General features: G+C 42.1%; 1 protein-coding gene across 1 annotated transcript in view; it reads right to left on the reverse strand.

Annotated features, from left to right (window-relative positions):
• Positions 1-432: 432 nt before the first annotated feature.
• Positions 433-23,232, reverse strand: part of CACNA1F (calcium voltage-gated channel subunit alpha1 F) — a 71,134-nt gene continuing 48,334 nt past the window's right edge. The window contains exons 34-49 of the mRNA XM_081967959.1: positions 19,193-19,321; positions 18,911-18,976; positions 18,335-18,426; positions 15,590-15,749; positions 14,485-14,612; positions 13,394-13,490; positions 13,206-13,308; positions 12,505-12,606; positions 11,992-12,122; positions 11,652-11,792; positions 6,728-6,939; positions 6,461-6,592; positions 5,273-5,436; positions 4,588-4,700; positions 3,105-3,422; positions 433-1,264 (exon numbers count right to left, since the gene is read on the reverse strand). Of these exons, the coding sequence (XP_081824085.1) occupies positions 953-1,264; positions 3,105-3,422; positions 4,588-4,700; positions 5,273-5,436; positions 6,461-6,592; positions 6,728-6,939; positions 11,652-11,792; positions 11,992-12,122; positions 12,505-12,606; positions 13,206-13,308; positions 13,394-13,490; positions 14,485-14,612; positions 15,590-15,749; positions 18,335-18,426; positions 18,911-18,976; positions 19,193-19,321 (2,400 nt within the window). The 3' untranslated portion in view covers positions 433-952. The remainder of the gene's footprint in view (positions 1,265-3,104; positions 3,423-4,587; positions 4,701-5,272; positions 5,437-6,460; positions 6,593-6,727; positions 6,940-11,651; positions 11,793-11,991; positions 12,123-12,504; positions 12,607-13,205; positions 13,309-13,393; positions 13,491-14,484; positions 14,613-15,589; positions 15,750-18,334; positions 18,427-18,910; positions 18,977-19,192; positions 19,322-23,232) is intronic.

Below are 23,232 nucleotides of genomic sequence, written 5' to 3' on the forward strand. Positions count from 1 at the left end.
GCCCCTACCCCCCTTGCAAATGCAGAAAATTACATCATCTTTATTCAGTAGCTGGCTGTTGAATGTGGATAACTTGGGCAACCTTGGGCAAATTCAGGAAATTAGATGAAAGTTACCCATTTTTAATTTAGGGAAATCAGAATTTCCTGGATTGGGAGGTTAGTCTAGTATGTATGGCAATAGACATAGGGAAATCTTCTATGAGCACAATAGATTGGATTAAGTAACATCTGTAAAAAGGTTTTTTTCCAAATTCATACAATTTCATCATGATAGCCTTCCCTTTAATACTTCGGATTCCCACCCACAGACAACTTCCCCCAAATCATACACATTCTTTCAATTCAAGGGAGTATACGAAGAGGAACTCCAGAGGTTGTTCTGGATTCTTTATTATATAAAGCTCAGGATACCAAGAGCATTTGTGGGATGTTGACCTCATTTATCATTATGGGAAGCTGGGAAAATACAGTATAAAAGCTGAAATCCAAAGTATCTGGAAGGTATGAGGTTGGAAAAACAACTATAAAAGAACTGGTTGTAATTAGTGGACATCAGGGAAAAGATGGAGAATAATTACTTTCTCTCTCTCTTTTTAATATGATCTGGCAAAATAGCTTCCCATCCCAGATCTTTTAAACAATATCTATTGTTTTTGATGAAAAAAAGTACAACTAATTGTATGGGAATTCCAGTTCAACTCCAGAACCCTTTCTATGCCATTTTTGGAAGAGCCAAAGCCTGGAAGATAAAGAGCAGACTCTCTAAATCAGGAAAGCTTATTATCCAGTCTTTCTAATAATTGTTTCTGCTACGGTCAATGTGAGGACGGCGTTTGACTTCTTAACCCTGAACTCCATTGCTTTTTAAATAACCATAACCATCGTAGCAATGTTTTGAACAGTTCTGCAGCCACTGATTCTTTGTGCCCTGCTGGGAGGGCATTTTTTGGTCAATAAGTGGTGATGCAGATCATCTCGTCAGCCAAGTCCTCTTCTTCACGGGAACGGAAGCTTTCCTCATCGCTATAAACAAGGCCTAGACTCTCAGCTCCGCTATGTTCCCCATCACTGCTGTACAGAAGGTGGCTTCCACCACCTCGGCTGGTACTATCACCACCAGCAGACTTGCAACTCAACAAATCCGTGGCAGCACTTTCCATTTCATCCAGAGTCATGTGGCAGGCATCAGCAATCTCCCGCTTGGTAAAGGCCACAAAATTTGGGTCCTGTGCGTACATGCCTAGACCTTCGGAGATGAGCACCTAGGAGACAAAGAAGAAAGGCAAGTTTAGTATTATGGTCCACTGAGAGGTCAAATAGGATGAGAAAGTTTGCACTGCTCCATCCTGGTCCTGCCACTGGTCATCCATGAGAGAGATCAATGTGGTCCCAGTATTATACCTGAAAACTAACCAAAAAAGGATAATTTACTTGCAGATCATTTATTCCAAGGCTTCCAACAAGTGAAGATCTAAAATGGAAGACTGGGAATTGTTTGCTCTCTAAAATACCTTGGTCAAACATTCTGTCCTACAGCAAACTGACAGAGGAAGGAAATGACAGGTGTGAAATATGGAAAGGAGAAATTGTTGAACCGGATCTTCATTTCGGATGTCAGAAAAAAAATGAAGAAAGGAGAGAAAATTTGGCAGAAATAATGAGAGTAATCTCGGCAAAAGCACTAATGATAACAAAAGTGAAGCTGATAAATAGAGCAGATAAAGGGTTTCGAATTGTTATAATGAACAACAAGTTCTTAAGAGAAATCCACATAAGACTTAATCAAGAAAACATTTAGAATATAGACTTTACAAATGGCAAGAGATATTGGACTACACTATCTCTGGAAGGATACAGGATGATGAAATGAAATGTCACAATAAATTTTAATTAAATGTAGTTACATTTTGAGTGCTATGTACAATGTAATAATAGCTATAGTCAAATAAATGATTAATAATGATAACAAAGCATTTATATATACTGGATTGATAATATGAAATTTTATACAATACTATAAGTGAGGATATGGAGATGATGTTGAAAAGCATTTTTATAAAAGTTAAACAATTTTATATAGAATAGAATATAAAAATGTAATATCATTGGATGATTTCAGGGGTGATGTAATTAATTGTCAAAATATAAATTTACTTTAAATTTAATATGCTTTAAGTTGAAAGGATGTAATAATAGTTAGGCTTAATGGATGTTTAATGATCAATTTGTATATAAGTATATTAGATTGACGATACTAATAATGGGGGGAAAACATGGAATTGAAAATTATTAGATAATGTTATCAATGCTAAAATAATAGAATGATGTCACAATAAATTTAGTTAAATATAGTTAAATTTTGAGTGTAATGAACAACGTAACATGGAATTGGAAACTATTAGATAATGTTATCAATGCTAAAATAATAGAATGACTTAGAATAGGAGGAAGCATAATAACAATGTATACAAAGATACCTTGATTGTCAATATGTGAATTTTGATAAAATTCAAGTGAGGACCACGGAAAGGACACAAAAAGACTTTGTAACCAATTGACACCCTGTGTGTAATTGAAGAGGCTTTTATGTTATATGCGTTGTGTGTTTGTGTTTGTCTGAAAATAAAAAAATTATTTAAAAAAACAAAAACATTCTGTCCTATATTCAGTTCTCTATACTGGAAGGACATGTGTACCGAATTACGACTCCATGAAATCTGTCACTTCTCAGCCTTTGAAAGGCTTTATTTGGCAGAAAAGGCTACACAATGTAGCTCTCTGGTTCACCTTAGTGTTGAAAATTTATTTGTAACAATTTGGATAAGCTTAATATAACACAGCTACTCATTAACATAATTTTTCTTCACTTTTTCATATACTTTTGATTTTTCTTTCTCTACACCCTTTTGACACATTGTTTTTTTTTTTTTCCTGTTTAATTTTTTGGGGGTATATAATTTACATTATGAGAGTTTAAATAGAAAGAAATGCAGCCCTTTTATTTGTGTTACTGCTTGTGTTATTGCTTGTGCAACTTGTATCTTTAGTGTGATAGTCTAAATGAAAGTACTTGAAGGAAACAGAGATCGGTCCCACACTCACCGCCTCCACCAGACTGTCTGCGCTGCCAGATCTGCCACCGGAGCTGTGCCGGAGTGGGCTTGGAACCTTGAGGCTTCCGTAGGTGTGGCAGGTCAGCTCGGCTTCATTCCTGTACCAGTGGGCATGCGACATGGGTGGAAGGCTGCTGCTATTCTTTTCCCAGCTGTATCCTGGCACCCTCTCCTCCTCCACTAGGATGAGCGGAGCATAGAGCAGCCGGCCTCGTTTTGGAGGCGTGGCCCATGATTGCGAGGAAGATGATGTTGAAGTGTGGCTGCCACTGTGCCATGAGCTATACTTGCCATAGCCCTGGTGGGACTGAAAGAGAACGGGAAACGCAGTCAGCCTAATAACAGTAGTGCTGCTGTGCTTTTTAACAGCGTTTCGGTTTACAAAGTAAAAGGCCAGTTTAGTCTTTTGACAACTTGAAATCCAAAATCACTGTGGGCAGAGCAAGGCCATCTCAAGTTGACACGGTCTTTTCCTGCCCTGCCCACAATGATTCAGTGTCTGGAACCGTATGTGGAGAACTTTTGCCAATCAGTGAACCGTTTGGAGCTACAGTAGAGGAAGAAATGCTCCAAGGAAAAGCAGAAGCAGCTTGGTGCGCTCACTGATACTAGAGCATAGTGGGAGAGAAGAGCCATGAAAACTGGGATACTCCAGGTAGATAACAGTGCAGAGAAACAATGTGTGTTTATTTTCTTCTAGGTTGGAGAAGCTGTTTGGAACTAACTTGCAATAATTTTCAGCCAGCATGCTGGCAAGGTATTTGGAAATTTATTGGAAAGAGTGGGCGTAAATGGTTTGACGCATGGTACAATCAAATAATGGAACAGCCAATGATAGGAACAATATTAACCTGGTTTGATCATAAAGCAACCATATTACAAGTTCAACTACTGTCACATATTCTCTGTGAAGAAAGGTGAAGCATTACAGAAGACCATCCTGAAATGTTCAGTTGAGTTTACATACAACATGACTGCTAAAATGGACACAGCAGAGGTGGATTGCTCCCGGTTCGGCCCGGATCGGGTGAACCAGTAATAGTGGCAGCAGGAGGCTCTGCCCACCCGCCTGGACGCTTCTGAGCATGCACAGAAGCATCGCACGCGAGTGCAAGCACACAGACGAGTGAATCGGTAGTAAAAAAAATTGGAAACCCACCACTGGGAGACAGCATATCATTCAGCTAGGAGAGGCCAAACTGGTGTGTGTGTGTGTGGGAGAGGAGTTGGAGAGAGAGAGGGGTGGGGGTGGGGGAGAGAGACAGAGAGAGAGACAGAGACACTTACACTTGTTTTCAGAGTTCAGGTTCATCCCTACAACACATGAAGCAATCTTAATAGAATGTCTGAGTCATAAACGGTCCTCACATACTGAGAGCAACAGGGAAGGAACTCAAAGAGCAAAAGAATATTGTTTTCCAAGAAGGATCTTGCTGCTTCTTAGAAAGAAGACTCTATTCATGCTCTTTCACCTGCACGTGTGTTCGACCCAGTGGTGCCTTTTGGTGGTAGGTGCCTGGGATGGGGATGTCATCGCAGCTGTCTTGACGCTGCAGGCACTGGATGCTGAAGGCTGGTTTGCGGCCTGGCCAAAGAAGGAAAGTGACGGAAGAGCAGGCGTTAAGTGGCCATTGGCACAGGACCACCTTCTACTAGCCCCCTGTTTAGCTTAGTCAAATATATACTCTACTATATATATTTATTCGTTCACTAAATGTATAACGGCTCCTCATCATAATTTTTTTAAAAGCTAAACATAGTATGACTACACACTTTTCTAAGACCACAAGGAGGAATGCAAGTGAAAACACAGTGGATAAAGTAAATCTACAGTTGTTTATAGCCATTCTAACCAATGGACTATTCAATTGCATTTAGTTCTTCACTTGAAAGCCTGTGTTTCCAAACTTTTCCCGTTTGTCTTGAAATTGTACCGTTTCCAAACTTAATTTTATCTCCTATTCTTTCCCCCAGCCTGTTGCCATTCATTGGTCCTAAAGAGACTGTACAAACATTGTTGTTTCGTTTGTAGATACCGTACATAGTTTTCTGTGGTGTGATAGACAAATATTCCTGCAACTAAGACAGGTTTGCACAGTTTCTTGCCTCCCTCTTCCAGCTACTCTCCACCTTACACCAAATCCCCATCATCCTGACCTGCGGGAGTGGCAGGCAAGAGGCGCCGGCGCTTGGTCTGCCTCCCGTCCAGGACTCCTTTGCCCGGTCTGCTGTTGAGCCGATGGGAGAGCAGAGGCAGAGAGCCCCCGTAGCCACTCTGCCAGCGATGCTGGTGGGACTGAGGGTTGTGCAGATGAGGCTGCCTGTATGAGAAATGCAACCACATAGTTCAGCCCATTATGTGGATTATTCCCAATAATTGAATTTATTTGAATGTGTGAAAGATCAGATGAGACAACTGGGCATTTTTATTGGAGTGGCAAACTCATCTGCTCAGTTCCAAGGTAGTTGAATTTAAGCCTGCAAAGCATAAACTGAGATAGCCAAGAGCCAACTGCAATATGCGATCCCTCAAAAATAACCCCTCCATCTGCATAAAGTGGCCAGAAGCAAACTGTCCTGGATAAAGGACACAGTCTGGTAAACTAAAATCAGGGATTATGACGTTCTGACCATGAAGAGAAATCAGCTTGGACTTTATCCAAGTCCAGTCCAGGCACAAAAATAGGAGGACCAAAGTGCTTCCTATTCAGAAAAGCAGGTAAGGTGGGTAGTTCAGTCTAGCTGAGCAAGTAAAGCAAGATTTGGGACACACCGATGACAACCATAGCTCCCAGTATTTGTTCTATTGAAGGCCTTCTTGCAGAAACAGTGGAGTACTTCTCCCATATTCAGATCACATTTATTAGCTCTTAAGGGAGATATTCCTGGCTCCCGAGTACAACTTTACAGACACGGTGGCTGATCTTGTAAGCCTTGTACTTTTGCATTGCCCTTCTGCTTCACACCATTGTTTTTACGAGTTTGGGGATTATGAAGTATCCTCCAAGTCAGACATAGGTTCTGAAGAATTAGAAGGCTTAGTTTTGCCCCTACTCGATGCTCAAGTTCTATTCTTTCAGGTGAGAGGACATCCTCCAAATGTTCTGCTCATCTGACCTTTTGTCCTCTGCTGGTGAAAATATCCAGAGGGACCATATATAGACTGTGGACATGGCATTGGAAGAGATATTATTTATCTACTGGATAGTTAACCCCCCCCAAAAAATATGGAAGTGGAGTACCAAGAAGAAAATCCAGCATGCATGCGCAGAAGTGTCACATACATGCGCGCATGAGCAAACTGGTAGTGAAAAAAAAATGGAAACCCACAGCTGTAACACTTACGTGCCATGTGGGGGCAGGTTTTCAGAGTCTTCCTCCCGGCTATAGTTTCCTCGCTCAGCTGAGGTGTCCTCTATACAAGCTTCAGTATTGTTAACTACTTCTTCTACTGTTGATGGGAAATTGGAGCGTTGCCTGGATAGAATTATATGGTTGTGAGAAATCGCAGTCTCCCAAGCTCTTTCCCCTCCCATAATTTACTATGCCCCACTGAATTTACAACTACCTTCTTTCCTCCCCTGTCCAAAAGCCCATTCAACCCTTCAGCACCTGTTTATCCTGCGTTGAATGGAAACAGGAGGCAAGTCAGCAGGCTCATCACTGACACTAATGTTCTCTTCATAGGGCTTCAGCCCATTTAACACATGGGAGGAGCTGGTCTTAGAGAGGTGCTGAGAGGCCACAGTCTTGTCTTCTTGTTCTGTTGGAGTCTCAGCAACTGAGGCATGGCGCTCAGGGGCTTCACTATATAACTCAGAACTCTGAAGGAAAAAGGAAGGAAGGAAGCCTTAGAAAGCAATACTTTTCCTGTTGTCCATTGCTGTTCCTGGATAGCTTAATATGTTATACGTGTGATCTAGCCAGATATTTTAAACCGAGCCTGTTCTTTCAAATCTATGTGCCAACCTCAGTCTTACTTTCGGAGCTTCTTTTCCTTTGTCAAATTCGCATGCCTGCAGCTTTCTAGTCCTTGGTGCTCTTTGCTCTGATGCAGTGGCAGGTGGCAGGCGGTGCGCCCCGGTACAGGCGTACCAGATCCTGCCCGGAGCACCGGGTACCGTTCTGGTACAGTGCTCCAGAGGGCCCACCCGCCTGCCCAAGCTCCTTACCGTCTTTTAAAGCTGTCGCATGCGCTTGCTGTGCGCGTGTGCTGCACACATGCATGTGGGTGACGCTGGGGCCGTTCCAACCATACTGGTTGGAACAGAATCCAGAACCCACCACTGCTCTGGTGTCTCCCCGTTTTCTTTAGACTGTATATGTATCATTCCCAAAATAGCAGTCCTAATTATCCTTTCTGTAATCAGACCAAATTGATATCCCACTCTGATTTCCAAAGTAAAATCAATATCAGTTGCACCACTGGGAAACCCAGGCCTTCAGAAAAAAAACATTTATTTATAAAGAATTGTGATTAATGGCATCTTTCAGTTTATATATGTTTGTATGTTTCGCCCACGCCCTTATGACCACTCCCAGCTTCATCTGCTCTGTTTAAACTATTCTGCAGCAAGCAGCTTCATTGATGGGAGCGCTATCTTCCACAATCTTACACGCATTTGGATTTATTTTTTTTGCATTAAGTATAATTCTGGAAGGCAAGGCATTTTTGCATGGATTTAGCAGTTGCACTTCAGGTTTTTCTGTATTTTCCTTGTACTGTTAACAATCCTTAGATGAAAGATAGTGACCCAACAAGAGAAAACATATGAGAACCCTTTTATATGTTGCCCTTTGGGTGCCCAGATCTGAGATGTGTCAAAACAACCCTGACAAGACTTTTCGGCATGGCTGATCACAGGTCTTTCTACTCATCCAACTGGACACAAATGACATTGTAAGACACGCATGACCCATCCAGCATATGAAGGTTTAAGAAGAAGAAAAGAAATACAGGGAGGTCAAAACAGGGAATCTAACCCATTATCTTAAATGTCTCTACGTTAATACATAAAGGATGAGTAACAAGCAACACCAGTCAGACCTCATGAGACAGAAAGGCCAGTATGATAAAACAGTGATTACAGAAACGCAACGGGATGGCTTGAGAGGTGCAGCTTGCTTCAGAGGAACAGTCAACATCAGAGAAAAGGCAGGTTGGTGCTGTTTAAAAGGTATGAACTTCCCTATAGCTAGTCTAATTCACTGATGGTAGTACAAGTGTTGAAAGCATCTGAGTTAATATAGCAGGGCAAGCTAATAGAAGCAATAACTTGCTACAAGTCTGTTATAAATCATCAAACTAGTCAGAAGAGGAAAAAGCTTCACTGAAGTCCCAATACCCCTTGGTGTATTTCGGAAGGGAGGTTTCAACTATTTAGATATCTATTGGAAGATAAAGTCTACCAAACGTAAGATGTCACATACATGTTTTACTCGTCCTTAGTGATGATTTCTTTTTTCAAATGATTGAGATAGGCACTAAGGGATCTGCTGTCTGGGATTTGATACTTACTAACCAGGACGAGATGATTAAGGATATTAAAGTGGTAGGAACTTTGGGAGCAAGTAACCATACATTCCTACAACTCTTGATTTTAGTAAAAAAAAGTTTCATAAAAAACAAACTCCAACCACGCATATTAGAAAGGCAAATTTTAATGAAGTAAGAAAAGCGCTATAGAAATAAAACCTTAAAAACAAAAATGTAGGTGAGGGTGACTTTCTGAAGAGGGAATTAAGGGTTACATAGCCTCCAACAATACTAGGAGGGAAGAAAACTAGGAAACGCCTAAAGAAGCCCATGTAGTTGACTACAGAATTCAAGAAGGAACTGAGAATAAAAAAGGATGTTCACTGGAAACAGAAGGAACAGCTAACAAGCAAGGACCACTTACAATGCTTCAAATGAGAAGTGTAGGAACCAGGCCACTTGAAAGTGTCTTGAAGACAGTGCTATGATTGCTAAAAGTTAGTAAGTATATGTCAAAAATAGGTCCTGAGAAACAAATCTTGCATTTCTTGGCAAGGTAACTTAGATAAGGAGAATGCTGAGAATCTGAGTTACCCATCTTTCAGCAGAGTTTTTGACAAGGCTCCATACAATGTTTTCACTGATAAACAATTCAAAGGTTGTTTAGATGACACAGCATGAAGGTGGCCAAGGAAATGGCTGGTTAACTATACCCAAAACAATGAGCATGAAATGACATGAAAACCTGATCTGGAAATTGGAAAGCAGTAACTTATGGGATCCCACAAGGATCTGTCTTGGGGACAGTATTATACAATATCTTTATTAATGACCTGGATAATAGGTGGATGATGCAGAAATTGAAGGTTTGGTCTCTACACTCAAAAATACAGAATGAGATTGCACAGGTGAGAAGTCTGAACTGAGAGAAACAAGATGTCCTCCAAAAGGGAGATTTGTGGCTTTGCAGCAACATCATACAAGGAAAAGGACTTAGTCACTGAGAACAAGCTGAACACGAATCAGCAGTGTGAGGTAGCTGCTAAAAGAGCTAATATAGTTATGGGCTTCATCGAAAGAAGCATTGCACAAAAGGTGCATCAAGTACCTATATTCTTCTACTCCAAACCGGAGTACTGTGTAGCAACAAAGATTATATAGGAACTTGAGGATATATCTACCAAAACAGTTTAAAGAAACTTGGGATGCTCCATTGGAGAAAAGATTAATGGGAGACTTGATACTGATTCATGATGTTAAAAGGTACCATGGGGAACTTGTTAATGTCCACAGAAAGTAGAGACAAAAATAATAGCTACAAGTCGCACCAACCTAGATTTCTTTTTAAAATACAAACAAAAACTTCTAAATGGTAGGATCTGTACAACAGTGGAAGTATTATGGGGTTGAGGGTTCTCTATCTTGGGATATTTTTAAGAGCATGGACCCTCTTGAGCCTAGTTTAATCAGTTCTAATGCAAATTGCAGAGGGATTGTTTAAAAGTCCACGTAGTCTCTTCCAATTCCACAATTTGATGATAATCCAATATTTTAGGGTTTGAAGTTGGATAAGAAATTGTAATGCCCAGGCTCAACACTCATAAACTGAATATGAAACAATGCAATCATGAAAAGGAGAATGAACAATGGGTGTCCACAGGGAGGGGCTCAAAAAAGTATAGATGGCAGCCCCAATCATACAATCAAACACTTTTTACATGCATGGTTGTGGCCATCATTCTGGCTTTTTTAACCCCCTCCCCCCTTGCGAACACCCTTGGAATAATCTGAAGTAAATGTAAACTTTGCTCACTCACAGAAAATTAATTGCTGTATATTCTTTAGCTCCAAACCTGCTGGAAAAAGATGGGTCTCTGACTTTCTAGCCCCGTCAAGCTAGAAACACATTATAAGTCTGCAGACAGAATTCTCACTCCCTTTCTCCCAAAATCTCAAATTCTCTCTTCTCTTCTCTAGTTCATAACACCATATTGTACATGCATCTGCTCTCTTAGAAACTTAGTAGCAACCTTTTCCAATTTCAGCAGAGAAGAGTAGGTGTGGAAAAACAGAACTGGCTAGCTGAATTTGCAATTAGCTGGAGGGGCACTAGGATTTGACTTTCAAAATAATTCATCTTTTAAAATCTATTCATGTTATTTCCATGTTGAAAACCTGTCTTAACTTAAATAATGATATCGAACCAAATCAAAGCCAAAGGAAAATCAATGAGCAACTAGTGCTTGGAGTTAAGTGCTCTGTTAACACTCTCCAGGGATCCCATGCTCTTGAGTGGGTTTTGTGGTACACTTGGCTATAATTCTCAGCTTATTAGAACTTGTAGTCCACATGTTAGAGGTGCACCATGGGAAGCTGTGCAAAAACAAGCTGTATGATTAAATAAAAAGCTGGGCTACCCCAACCGGAGAAGAAAATTAAGCATTTTTTAAACCCCAGTTCCAACAAAATTATTTCCCAAATGGAATATTTTATTATTTATTAGCTTTATATCCTGCCTTCTTTTTATAGAAATATAATTTTTTTACAATAATAAACCATGAGAGATGGATTGAGTTGACAGAGACCACCAGTCTCAGGGTCACCCAGCCAGTTTTCATGTCTAAGGGACAACTAAAACTCATGATTTCCTAGGACCTTCAGCCACTATGTCAAACATAGCAAAGCATAGGTTTTACTATGAATATGAAGCTAACTATACTCTACTCCAAAGAAGGTTCCAATAAACAGTAGCCTTGTTCTAGATTGATAACAGTCATCCACACAATGGACACCTCATTCTTACTAAACTAGCAAAAAACGTTTTCTCACTTCAGAGAACAGAGCTCACATGAGTGAAAGTTCCTCCATGCAAAAATATTTATCTCCTGTAAATACATTTTTAAAAACCTAATGTGTCAGAAAGGGTTCCAACCCAGCATTCTTCCTAATCTATTTTTTTTTCTTTTCTTTGAAGAAAAATCAATAAAGTGCTTTCAACCTTGTAACCTTTTCACAACTACAAATTTGCTTCCTTAAATCCAACTGGAACAAAGGCTTTACCTTGTAAAGGGCTGTCTCTTCCTCAATGATTTTCTCCTCAACTTCTTCCTCCTCTTCTTCCTCCTCCTCTTTTCCTTCCAGGTCACAGGACATTGCTCTGCGGATCTCAGGCCCTAGATCTTGTAAGCAGCTCAGTCCAGCCTTAATGGGGGGAGGTCACAAAACAAAAAGATCAACTATCTGTGTTTCAGGGCCTCCTCATCTGACCATTTAAGGGCGGGGTCTCCAACCTTGGCAAAGCTAGCTGAGGAATTCTGGGAGTTAAAGTCCATAAGTCTTAAAGTTGCCAAGGCTGGAGACCCCTGATTTAAGGGATTGGTCTTAAAAGTGGTAGGGTTACCTGCAAAGCGGAGGAGTTACTTGGGGATCCATCTGGTCCAAGCAGTCCCTTTTCTTTGCGCTTACGGAATTTACGGAAATAATCTTGAATCAGGAATGTGGCATAAAATTTTCCTACAGTTATCTCCTCCCCTGCCAGTGGAAGAGGCAAGCATTTAGGAATCTGTGGCTAAGTTCAAAGCCTAAAAACCTTGAGGTGATGTTACAGAAATGTTTGGCTTTTTCTTTTAAACTACAAGAGAATAGCACCACTGTTCTTGTAGTGAGTGCGTTTTGTTGTTTTCAAGGATGACTTCCATTTTGCATCAAGAACAGTTATCAGGAAAAAATATTTTTGTTACACCTGCAGAATCTTAACTGGTGCAGCACCAAACAAGTCTTAACAGCTGTTAAAATTCTGTGAATATTTAAGTGGCCCATTAAGCTAACCTAATGTTTAATCTTTCCTCCACTCCTGACTTTCTGGGGACTTGATAAGAGATTAATTTAACAGAAAGGACGAAGGAACACTGACCTTCTGCAACAGGTAACACCTCATCCAGTATTTTGGGTTTAGTCCGTTTCCAGATCTTTTTGATGACAGAACGGAGTTCCCTATTGGCCATATCCAGGTCTCCTATAAGAGAAGAGAAGAATAAGATTTTATTCCTGATTCCTCTAAGTTATCCAAAATACCCCAAGTAGTTGGGAACTAAGAAAAACAAATAGTGGGAATACAGTCAGATGGAGGTGAAATGAATTAGGGAAGAAAAGAAAATGGGGAAGAAAAAGATTTCTGGTTTAGATATGTGATCTATAAACGTCTTCCCAGCCTTATAACTATAGCTGTATTCCCGTTGTAGCCTAACACACCTGGAGAAAACCAATTTAAATGGCAGGCACAAAGCCTCACTTTCATTGTCATCTGTTGTAATAAAACAGAAAGGTTGGCTCTTGAGAACAGCATATTGGGACAGCCTTAGAACATACGATTCTAAAACAGCCGCATTATTTTACGGTATCACAGACTTATCTAATTTCTTTTCCGCTATTCCACAAAACAAAAGCAGGAGAAAAAAGTGGAGAGAAGGGAGGAGTCTGTGGGATTAGGGTAGGTAGGACATAGGAGGAGCTGTTGAGAACAGGGAAAAGGTTTGTGGAAGCTTAACTAGAAGCCTGAAAAAAGGAACTCTCTTCATGTACAAAATACTTCTCTGTATTAAATTAGTGCTTTACCTTCTGTCTTGATCTTTAGTGATGTACGCACCAGAGCAAAGAGGGTGGCATTGAAAGTGACAGTTCCATCTGAGTTCAATGGCATGTTCATGGCCACCAGCCTCTAAAAGATAAATTGAATCAAGAATCCCTGTAATCTTCTGTTAGTGGTCACTATAGTCCAGATGAATCTGATTTTGTTGACTTACTTTGCAGGCTACGCGGTGGGGACAGAGCTTCCCAAAACCCAGAGGTGGCTGTATCCGGCGCAATAGGGTCACCACATCCAGATGCTTGATGTAACCTCTGGAAGAGCAACCTTTATTTAATTAAGGCTTCCTCTACCTGATGTCCTTTAGTTTTGATGAAATATTCTCATCACCTCCAGTTCCCATGGTGAATGGGAAAATGTGAAACACATGTCATCTATCATTATAGGCTGCAGGTATTCTAAATTAATCTGCATGAGCATACATTACATTTTCACATGTATTAAGCACACGAATAGCCAAGCATTATAAAGGAACACTATTTTAAAAGTATAGATTTAAACCAGAGGCCCATTAATTCAAATGTTTATCAAACAGCAGCATAGAAAGTAATAATGATACGAAACACATTTCAAAGAACATTTTAAATCAGAAAGATGTAGGAAATAGACAGTGTCACTACTAGGAAAACACACTTTGACTTGTCTCAATGATGTTGCTATTATTTTAACTGAAATCCATGAGGGAAACAGACTTAATCATCCTCAGCTGTTGAGTGACATTCTTTTCCTTAGTTAGAAACCATCCAAAGAAAATCCTCAGGGTGTGTAAAATCTGTTAGGTTTTGTCACTCAGCATCCTGAAGAGAAATTGACTGTCTTGCAACAAATAGAGGCAGGAGAGAGTCAGCAACTGGGATACTCGATGTCACAATTATAGGTCTGTGCCATTTCCAGATGGATGGAGAGTCGTCTAACTCAGCACTGAGGAAAGACTCTCAAATAGTAAAATCATGATCTAGAAACGATAGTACCAATTCCTCAGGCAGGACTACCACTTATATTTCACTTTCAAAATATTAACTCACTATATAATCTACAATGCCTTTTGTGGTATGCATCAAAGCTATCGAAAGAAAGTAATATTGTCTCTATTGTCTCTGGTAACAGTAGAACACTAGAAATTGTGCAGCTTAAGAGAAGTTAAAGATTTCTCCTTATTGTCTGTGATGGAAAATTCTGGAAGATACCGCTACTATTTCTAAAAGCACTTGCTGAAACTATTTCAATAAATGGAATTAAGTTTCTTACTTGGCAGCTGGATCATATTCCGACCAGATCCTCTTGAACTCATCGAGGTGGTGGGGACCCAGAATGGACCAGTCCCGAGTGAGATAGTCAAAATTGTCCATGATGACAGCAACAAAGAGGTTAATGATCTAATAGATTAAAATGAGGAGGCAGTAAGAGCAAAAAATCAGAAGCAAGCAGCTTGATCCTGTGAAGGTTATTTAGAAATAAGTCCGGTTGGGCTCAGCAAGTGTTCATAAAACCGTACTCAAGTTGGAAAGGAATTGATGCCAGAGCGCCTTAGTGAGAGTCAGCAGGTCTTTCTAAGGGTCATTGCTTTGATTTGGGCTTGGGACATATTCAATAACACAACAGAAAGTGTGCTGACATTGGTAGGATGTCTCTCAGTATTCTGGACTGTCATTTGCCTCCCCTTTGGCTGGGGATGAGGGGAGCTATATTACATTGTATTGCATTTGATTGAAAGACATTTAGTTAGAGAACATCACTTGCCCACAATGCCCTTTCTTTTCAACAAGGAGAGTATGCCCCACATTTGGGATAGGAGGAGGCCTTTTTGTCAAAGAACGTTCATGAGCATCAATCCTCCTCATTTTAGCAATTGAGCCTGAACCAATGGGGAATGGAAATGGGATAAGCCACACACAGATCATTGGTATCATTAGTAACAATGCAAGAGCCTCATCTGAGGCTGAAACAGTGCTGTTGCTCCTGCTGTTACTGACTAAGCAGAGAAACAGGAGAAGCACATTATAGGATCTGTGCAACAGAGATGAAACAGCAGCTAGAGGGGGGAGAGCAATTTTAAAGAGATAAACTGCAGGAATGGAGATAGCTAAGCAGCACCCACTCTGGCTCCCAGCTGTTAATTTGCTTCCAATTGCAGAAACAACTTCAAGATGACACATATGTTCTCCTAGTTAGGTCTATTTTCACGCAGCACAACCGGTGCATCAAAACTGACATGCATGGTGGGAACCAATGTTTTAGTTTGGCAGTTATAATGAGATGGATCTTGGCTCTGCAGAAGAAGGGCTAGGCTGATAGAGCTAGAATCCAGCTGCTAAATGGGAAGAGCAGAGGGTACTCTATGCCAGGAACTCACCAGGAAGGCACACAGCATGAAGAAGCTGATGAAATAGACAATTGCAAAGTTGCTACCACAAGTGAATTCCTCCCCAGGTTCATAATCAGACTCAGGGTCACAGCGCTTGCCAGGCAAGCTGGCCAACATGATCTCCTGCCAGGCTTCCCCTGTGGCACACCTAGAAGGAGAAGATGGGGGAAAACAGGTTGAATGTATCCTGCCAGAACAGAGAGAAGGTAAAAAAGTATGGAGCAAACAGACAGAAAAAGCCCTCTTTGAATTTCTTTGGGGGATGATTTAGGAGATGCACCTGATGAAAGTGCAATGCTGGGGGGGGAAGACTAAACAGAGTCAAATACTATTACTGTGTTTCCCCAAAAATACGACATGTCCTCATAATACAGCCATGCCACATTTTTCTGTTGGGCAAAAATATAAGCCCCCACCCCACATATAAGCCCCATGGACAACCCCCCACCTCCGGCCAGGCAGAGCGCCGCTCACCAACCTAGCAGTATCCCGAAGGTGCCAAGCTACGGGAACCTGGGGGGAGGCAAAGGTGATCGTGTTGCTTGGCGCCTTCGGGATACCGCTAGGTTGGTGAGCAGGGCTGTGCCCAGCTGAAGAGGGGGGTTGCCGGGTGACTGCTCTCTTGCGAGCGGGCTCCTAAAGACTCGGGCACAGCCTCATGGGCAAATGGCAGCAGCGCAAGACAACAGCCATGAAGCAACCAAGCTCACGAGCAGCCACCTGGCAAACCCCCTTTGCAGCCGGGCACAGCGCCATTCACTGACCTAGGGGTATTGCCAAGCCGCGTGAGTGCCTGTTCGCCGCCGCCCAGCTCCCGTGGCTTGGTGCCTTCCAAATGCCAATGAATGGTGCTCTGCACGGCTGGAGAGGGGGGTTGCGCGAGTGGCTGTTCCGCTCTCGCTCACCCACCTCCCAGTCTCACGATGCATGGCCCAGCTGTCATTACGGAGCCAGGGCACCTCCGCTGCCACCGCTGCCCTCCCAGCTTGGCTTTTTTCACGGCTTCCAACCCGAGTCTTTTGGCAGTGGCCGCTCTGGCACACGCTCTATGGTTGTACGCTGTGCAGGCAGCTGGCCCAAACATAGAGCGTGCGCCCAGAGCGGCCACTGCCAAAAAGACTCAGGTTGGAAGCCGCGGAAAAAGCCAAGCTGGGATGGCGGTGGTGGTGCCCTGGCTCCGTAATGAGAGCTGGGCCATGCATCATGAGGCTGGGAGGCGGGTGAGCAAGAGTGGAACAGACGCTCACGCAACCCCCTTCTCCACCCGTGCAGAGCGCCATTCACTGGCATTTGGAAGGCGCCAAGCCGCGGGAGTCGGGTGGCAGCGAACAGTCGCTCACGCGGCTTGGTGATACCCCTAGGTCAGTGAATGGCGCTGTGCTCAGCTGCAAAGGGGGTTTGCCGGGTGGCTGCTCGTGAGCGTGGTCGCTTCATGGCTGTTGTGTTGCGCTGCTGCGACAGCGCAACACAGCCATTCGCCCATGAGGCTGTGGCCAGCTCTTTGGGAGCCCACTTGCAAGAGAGCAGCCGCCCGGCAACCCCAAAACAATAAACCCTCCCCCCATAATAAAGCCCAAGCCATATTTTGTAGGTAAAAAGAAAATAAGACCCTGTCATATTTTCGGCGAAACACGGTAGATCTAAGATAGGAGACAAGTAGGAAATCCGAGGACTGAAAGTCAGCCTGGGAGGGTATATATTCCATGACAATATATGTGCCCATCTAGAGCAGTCAAGCTAATATTGATGGAATCTATTTTTTATTACATTTTAGGAGGAAAGACAGGAAAACAGATACAACAGATGTAATAAAAGACTTGTTAGAAATCATCTGTGATGCTCAGAAGCACTGCATGTTTTGGTAAACTCACTGATTGCACTCTCTGAATCACCATTATACCGTGTTTCCCCGAAAATAAGACAGGATCTTATTTTCTTTTGACCCCTAAAATAAGCGCTTGGCCTTATTTTGGGGGGAGGTCTTATTATTTTTGAGGTGCAGGAGGTGGCAAGCGTGGCTGCTGCTGGGTTGCAATATTTTCGGGGGAGGGCTTATGCACTCAAAAGCCCAATTGGGCTTATTATCCGGGGAGATCTTATTTTCAGGGAAACAGGGTAGAAAAAGGAGCACAACTACATTCCTACTATTTATATGTACATTTGAAAAGTTCCTTTGGTGCCTATTCAAGTTGTGCTCCCCACACCGTCCTTATTTTTGTGGTATTAAAGGGGGTATAACCAGTCTGCTGGGACAAAGTAATGCTTTGATAAATGTTGTCTATCCCTGCTTCCAAATACCAAAATCTTGCTTTTAATTCTGATTTATTATAAACTTAAATTGGGCCAAACATTCAGCTGGGAGTTCTTCTGACAGTTAGAACAATTAATCAGTGGAACAACTTGTTTCCAGACGTTGTGAATGCTCCAACACTGGAAATTTTAAAGAAGATATTAGATATCCATTTGTCTGAAATGGTATAGGGTTTCCTGTCTAAGCAGGGGGTTGGACTAGAAGACCTCCAAGGTCCCTTCCAACTCTGTTATTCTGTCCTGTCCTATCCTACCCTACCCTACCCTAACATTCTATGTAGCCACAATTTGTGAATTAGAATTTAGTTTGTGAATCGGGCCAGATTCTGTGAGCCCTTTGGAAACAAAGGAGTAAGAAAGAAGCCATTTGCTTATCTTCTCCCAAATTAAGAAGGAGCACAAGAAGGAGAGAAAGCGTGATACCTGAAAAGCAGCAACACAGCTTGTGGAAAGGTCTGGAAATTATTGTTGCGATTGATGGCTGTACCATCTTGCATAGCTATTTTGCCAAAGGTCTGAAAGACAAGGAATCCAATTTCAGGGTTGTGACAAAGATACAACAAATAAAAACTCAAATGCAAAACTGGTGCACATAATTCAGCCTTCCTTGCATTCTGTCTCCTTTATAAGAACAGAGAATAAAAACAATACTTCTGCTATGTTGCTAGAAGTGCAGCTGGATGATGATTCTAGAATACAGCAAGAGCTAATTTTCTGGCTCCAACCATAGATGGCAGTAAATGTTTCTTGGGAACATTATGCATTTAATCTGCACACTATAGAAATGTAGGTAGTACTTAGGCTAGTTGGAACACCTACGCACATACAAATATCTGTGGCATGCACATATGAAAGAATCAAATCTTTCAGTTCTGATAATACAGAGCCTCATACAAAGGTGCAGAGTTCTAACTCCTACCCCACAAATGCCTACAAGTCACTCAGATTTGTGCAAAGATTCATTTGCAAGAAAAAATGCAGCAAGGAAGATCTGCTCACCTGCATGCCAATGACGGCATAGATAAAGAAAATCATGGCAATGAGGAGGGCTACATATGGCAAAGCCTGGATGGGGGAAAAAAAGCAGCAGTGAATTTAGAGAACTAAGTCTGCAGCCAGGGCCAGATCCTTCTGGTTTGACGCAAAACCAGTGTTTAATGCTCCTGTTAGCACATTTCCCAAGTATGTTTTTTCCTTCCTACCCTGCTAGAACAAAGTATGCAGCAAGTTTAAGTCTTAGATTTAAGGCAACGGTTACTTTCTCATCATTCCCCTTCTGACCTGGAAAGATTTGATGAAAGTCCAGAGGAGGGTACGGATACCCTCACCTTTGCTGAGGAGCTTGACCAGGCGCATGACACGAAAAAGGCGGAAGAAGGTGATAGAGATGCGGGAACTGTCCTCTGAGCTCTGTGGAGTCGAGTGGAATGGGGTCAGCAAGAGGTTAGATTAGAACAAGCAGCCCCATAATAGAAACGTATGTATACATATGACACAGGTCAGCGTACTAAATCCATCCTACCATCCAGCTGAATCTGTACAGCGTCATCTAGCCCTGTAATCAGCTTTCAAATGGGAGCAGCAGCCATGACAGTGACGACTTTCTATTGTATTCTGTTCCAACAGTAGAGTTTAGATGAATGACTTTGCCATTGTACATGATGCTCCCATTTAGTTATCATAGTTAACACATGCACTTTGTCAGACAAACATATTTGTATATCTGCAAATACGTGAGAAGTAAGTTGCATTCCCTCGGCCACCAGCATCTACCTCCAGGAAAGTCTGAGCAGGCCACAATATATTGGGTATAGCTATGACTCCCCCTGCCTGCATAGCTGCCTGTTCTGCTCCTAGTCCAGATATTTCTCTGGTCCAGGATTAACAGAACAGAGCTGTGTAGTTGCTAGGCAACTATGCCTCTTTCCTTTTTCCTGCCTCCATCTGTAGCAAAGCCTGCTGGTCCCAGAAACAAGAAAGATGAAAGGAAATGCTTAGCTATAAGTAGGGGCAAAAGTGCCAGTGGAGCCAAATTGCCATTATTCAAGACCAACCTAAAAAAATAATACCATTGCATGTATGGTTGGCAAGACCAAAATGATACCCCCATATTATTCTTTTGGTTATCTTTGCCCAACAACATCTTGCAATCATCCCCAAGCCCTCCACCACACTTCTTCAGTTTGGTCCATCCAGAATCCTCGGCCAGTGCGATCCCAATGGGAGCGTCACATCTGGGAGACACAAAATTATAAAATACAGTGGCCAGGAATGACTGCTCTACCATGTATATGCTCATCTGTTTATTTTATATTGCCCAAAATGCGCATTTACAACACACATTGATACAGAGCATTTACTGAAGTCTGCCTGAATTGAAAGACATTTATTTTATACAGTAATTTACAATCCCTATGATAGTGAGGATTATCACATCAACATTTATACCTTAATGCTTTATCACTGGCCTGCTTCATTCCTTTAGCCCAGGGGTTCCCAACACCTGGGCGGGGCCCACGACCAAGCCATGGTCTATTCGGAACCAGGCTCCATGAGTGGTGGGCTGGCCTGCGCATGCATGCGCCATCCCATCCCTTGTGCAGTCTGGTTCTTCCTCACCACCACCACCCTCGCCAGGCCGTCAAAGTTGGGGACCACTATTTTAGCCTACATCTTTGGCATACAGTTATTTTTTTTTTATCACCTTACTTTCTTTATATCCCCACAGGAACCCTTGAAATAAGGCAAATAAGTGACTCTGTGAATCGATGGGGATTTGAACCTATGCTTTCCTTCTTGTAATTTGGCACTCTAACCACACCGCCACCTTGACTCCACTGTGGATTTTGTCACAGTCATTGCTTCTGTATTACATGGCTTAACTTTTCTGATTCATGGGGTAATACTCTCACACTACAGCTTCCTTTCTGTTGGAGGGAAGGAATCACAACCATGATTGAAGATCAAGTCAATTTTGTGTCTCATAATAGCTAGTGCATGAAAGCAGCAATGCAGACAATATATGGAGAAAAAAAGAAATAGCAGGATAGAATCCGGAGATGAGTAAATAAAAGACAAAGAAATTCAGAAAATAAAATAACTTTAGAGCAGTGTTTCTCAAAGTTGGCGACTTTAAGTCCTGTGGACTTCAACTCCCAGAATCCCCCAGCCAGCATAGCTGGCTGGGGAATTCTGGGAGTTGAAGTCCACAGGACTTAAAGTCGCCAACTTTGAGAAACACTGCTTTAGAGCATATTACATTTCCCCAAAACATATTCATTTCCTGCATAAGGAATAACTACAACAAAATAAAAGCTCTGGAGAAAGTTGACTTTTGTTTGTTTTGTGATTTCTAGGTTCTCACTCATGAAAACCTAATGCAGTGTTTCTCAAACTTGGCGACTTTAAGTCCTGTGGACTTCAACTCCCAGAATTCCCCAGCCAGCTATGCTGGCTGGGGAATTCTGGGAGTTGAAGTCCACAGGACTTAAAGTCGCCAACTTTGAGAAACACTGACCTAATGGCTCTTGCTGATCACAGGATTGGGTATTGAGAGAGAATTGTTGATTGTTTGGAGAATAAAAGGAAAGGGGACCCATGTGAGCTTTGTTAAGCTCCTAGAGAAAAGACAGGCTACCCATCTAACAAATAATATAGCAAATAAATAACAAAAGCAAATTCTTAGCCTTTGTGAAAGCAGGGAGCTATATTTGAATTACATAGTCGGGGGGTGGGGGGAGACCAGGTCCTTTCAGTAAATAGGCATTCTACATGGGGCTGCTCTTGAAGAGTATCTGGAAGCCTCAGCTGGTGGAAAATGCAGTGGCATTGGCAGTCAAGTTGCCTCCACCACTGCCAGGCAGTGGCATCAGGCCTGGCAGAGGTGGGGGCAAGTTATATCAGCCAAGGAGCTTTGTTGGGTGGGACCTAGAGAGAGAGCCTTTACTGCCATGGCACCCGCCCTTCAGAACACCATTCCTCCTGAAGTGAGATTGGCCCTAACACTCTTCACCTCCTGAACGGCCCCCTAAGCTGGGTTTTGCCATCAAGCCTGGGGATCCCATGGAAGTGTGGAGCCTGTTAAATGGGCATTATAAGTTTAGACTGTGTTATTCTCTGTTTTTTTTGTTACAGTTTTTACATTGTTTTTAATGGATAAACTATGTTGATTGTTTACTTTATCTTTTAACCATGTACATTATTCAGAATCAAAAAGCAATCAATCTTCCGGTTTTTCCTTGAGCGTCGATGGCAAGCTTTCTCTGAGCTTGTCAGATCATTAGGCTGTAGAGGTGTTTTTTTAAGATCTTTAACGCCTTGGACGCTCGTAAATTCTTGGAATTTACGAGGGAGAGATTCAGCTGTCGGGTTGAGCCACTTGTAGCCCTCCGGAAGGATTTATAACCTCTGGAGTGCGGCAAGGAATGCCCCCCCTCGCAGTTGTTGCATTCTCCGGTCTTTTGATGTCCTCCGCTAATGTGGAGCCAGACGCCGGGATCAGCCTCAACTTCTAGCAACATCCCAGAAGGAAGAAAGACACTTGCAAGTAAGCTCTAAGTGGGGGGAAAAAATCTTTTTAAAAAAAGAACGCTACTGCTGAATTTGAGAGGCGTGGGTTAAGAACAAAGGATTCAAAATGGCGTTGATTTATAGTTGAAATCCTAAAGAAAATGAAAGCTAATTGCTTGCTGATAGCTGGGGCGGCTGAAATAGCTATTAACAACTTTTAAGTCGGTTTGCATAACCTGACCTAGTTGGAAGAGTATTTTGTGAGAAAGCTGGAAAGAACTGTCCTCCTTTTTTTCTGTTAATTATGGCAACGGATCAAGGGGCAGCTCCCCCAATGAATCTCCAGGACTTGAAGGTCTTTATAGGCAAGGAACTTAAAGAGATTAAACAAATGGTCCAAGACACTATAAAAAGGTCCGATCAAATTGATAAAAATATGCAAACTATCGCAACGGGATTATCAGAGGTGGTTCTTAAGGTGGACAACAAAATTGATCAATTAGCTGTGGATTTGGAATCCAAAACAAAAGAAACAGATTTGAAATTTGTGGAAATGGAAGGGAATATGCAAAGGATGGATAATGAGATTATTATGATACAATTTAGATCCATGGAGTTTGCTATCAGGCTTAGGGGCATAAGAGAGAACCCTAGAGAGGATTTAAGAAAAGTTTGTGCAGATGCTTTGGTCACGTTTTTAAAAATGGAGGACCCCAGTGAGATTTCAGCTAAGATGGACAAAATTTACAGGGTAAATTCACATATAGCAACACAAAGGCAACTACCAAGAGATGTTGTGATATATTTTACTG

Source organism: Natrix helvetica (assembly GCF_964273705.1).
Source record: "Natrix helvetica genome assembly, chromosome: 1".
Lineage (NCBI taxonomy): Eukaryota > Metazoa > Chordata > Lepidosauria > Squamata > Natricidae > Natrix > Natrix helvetica.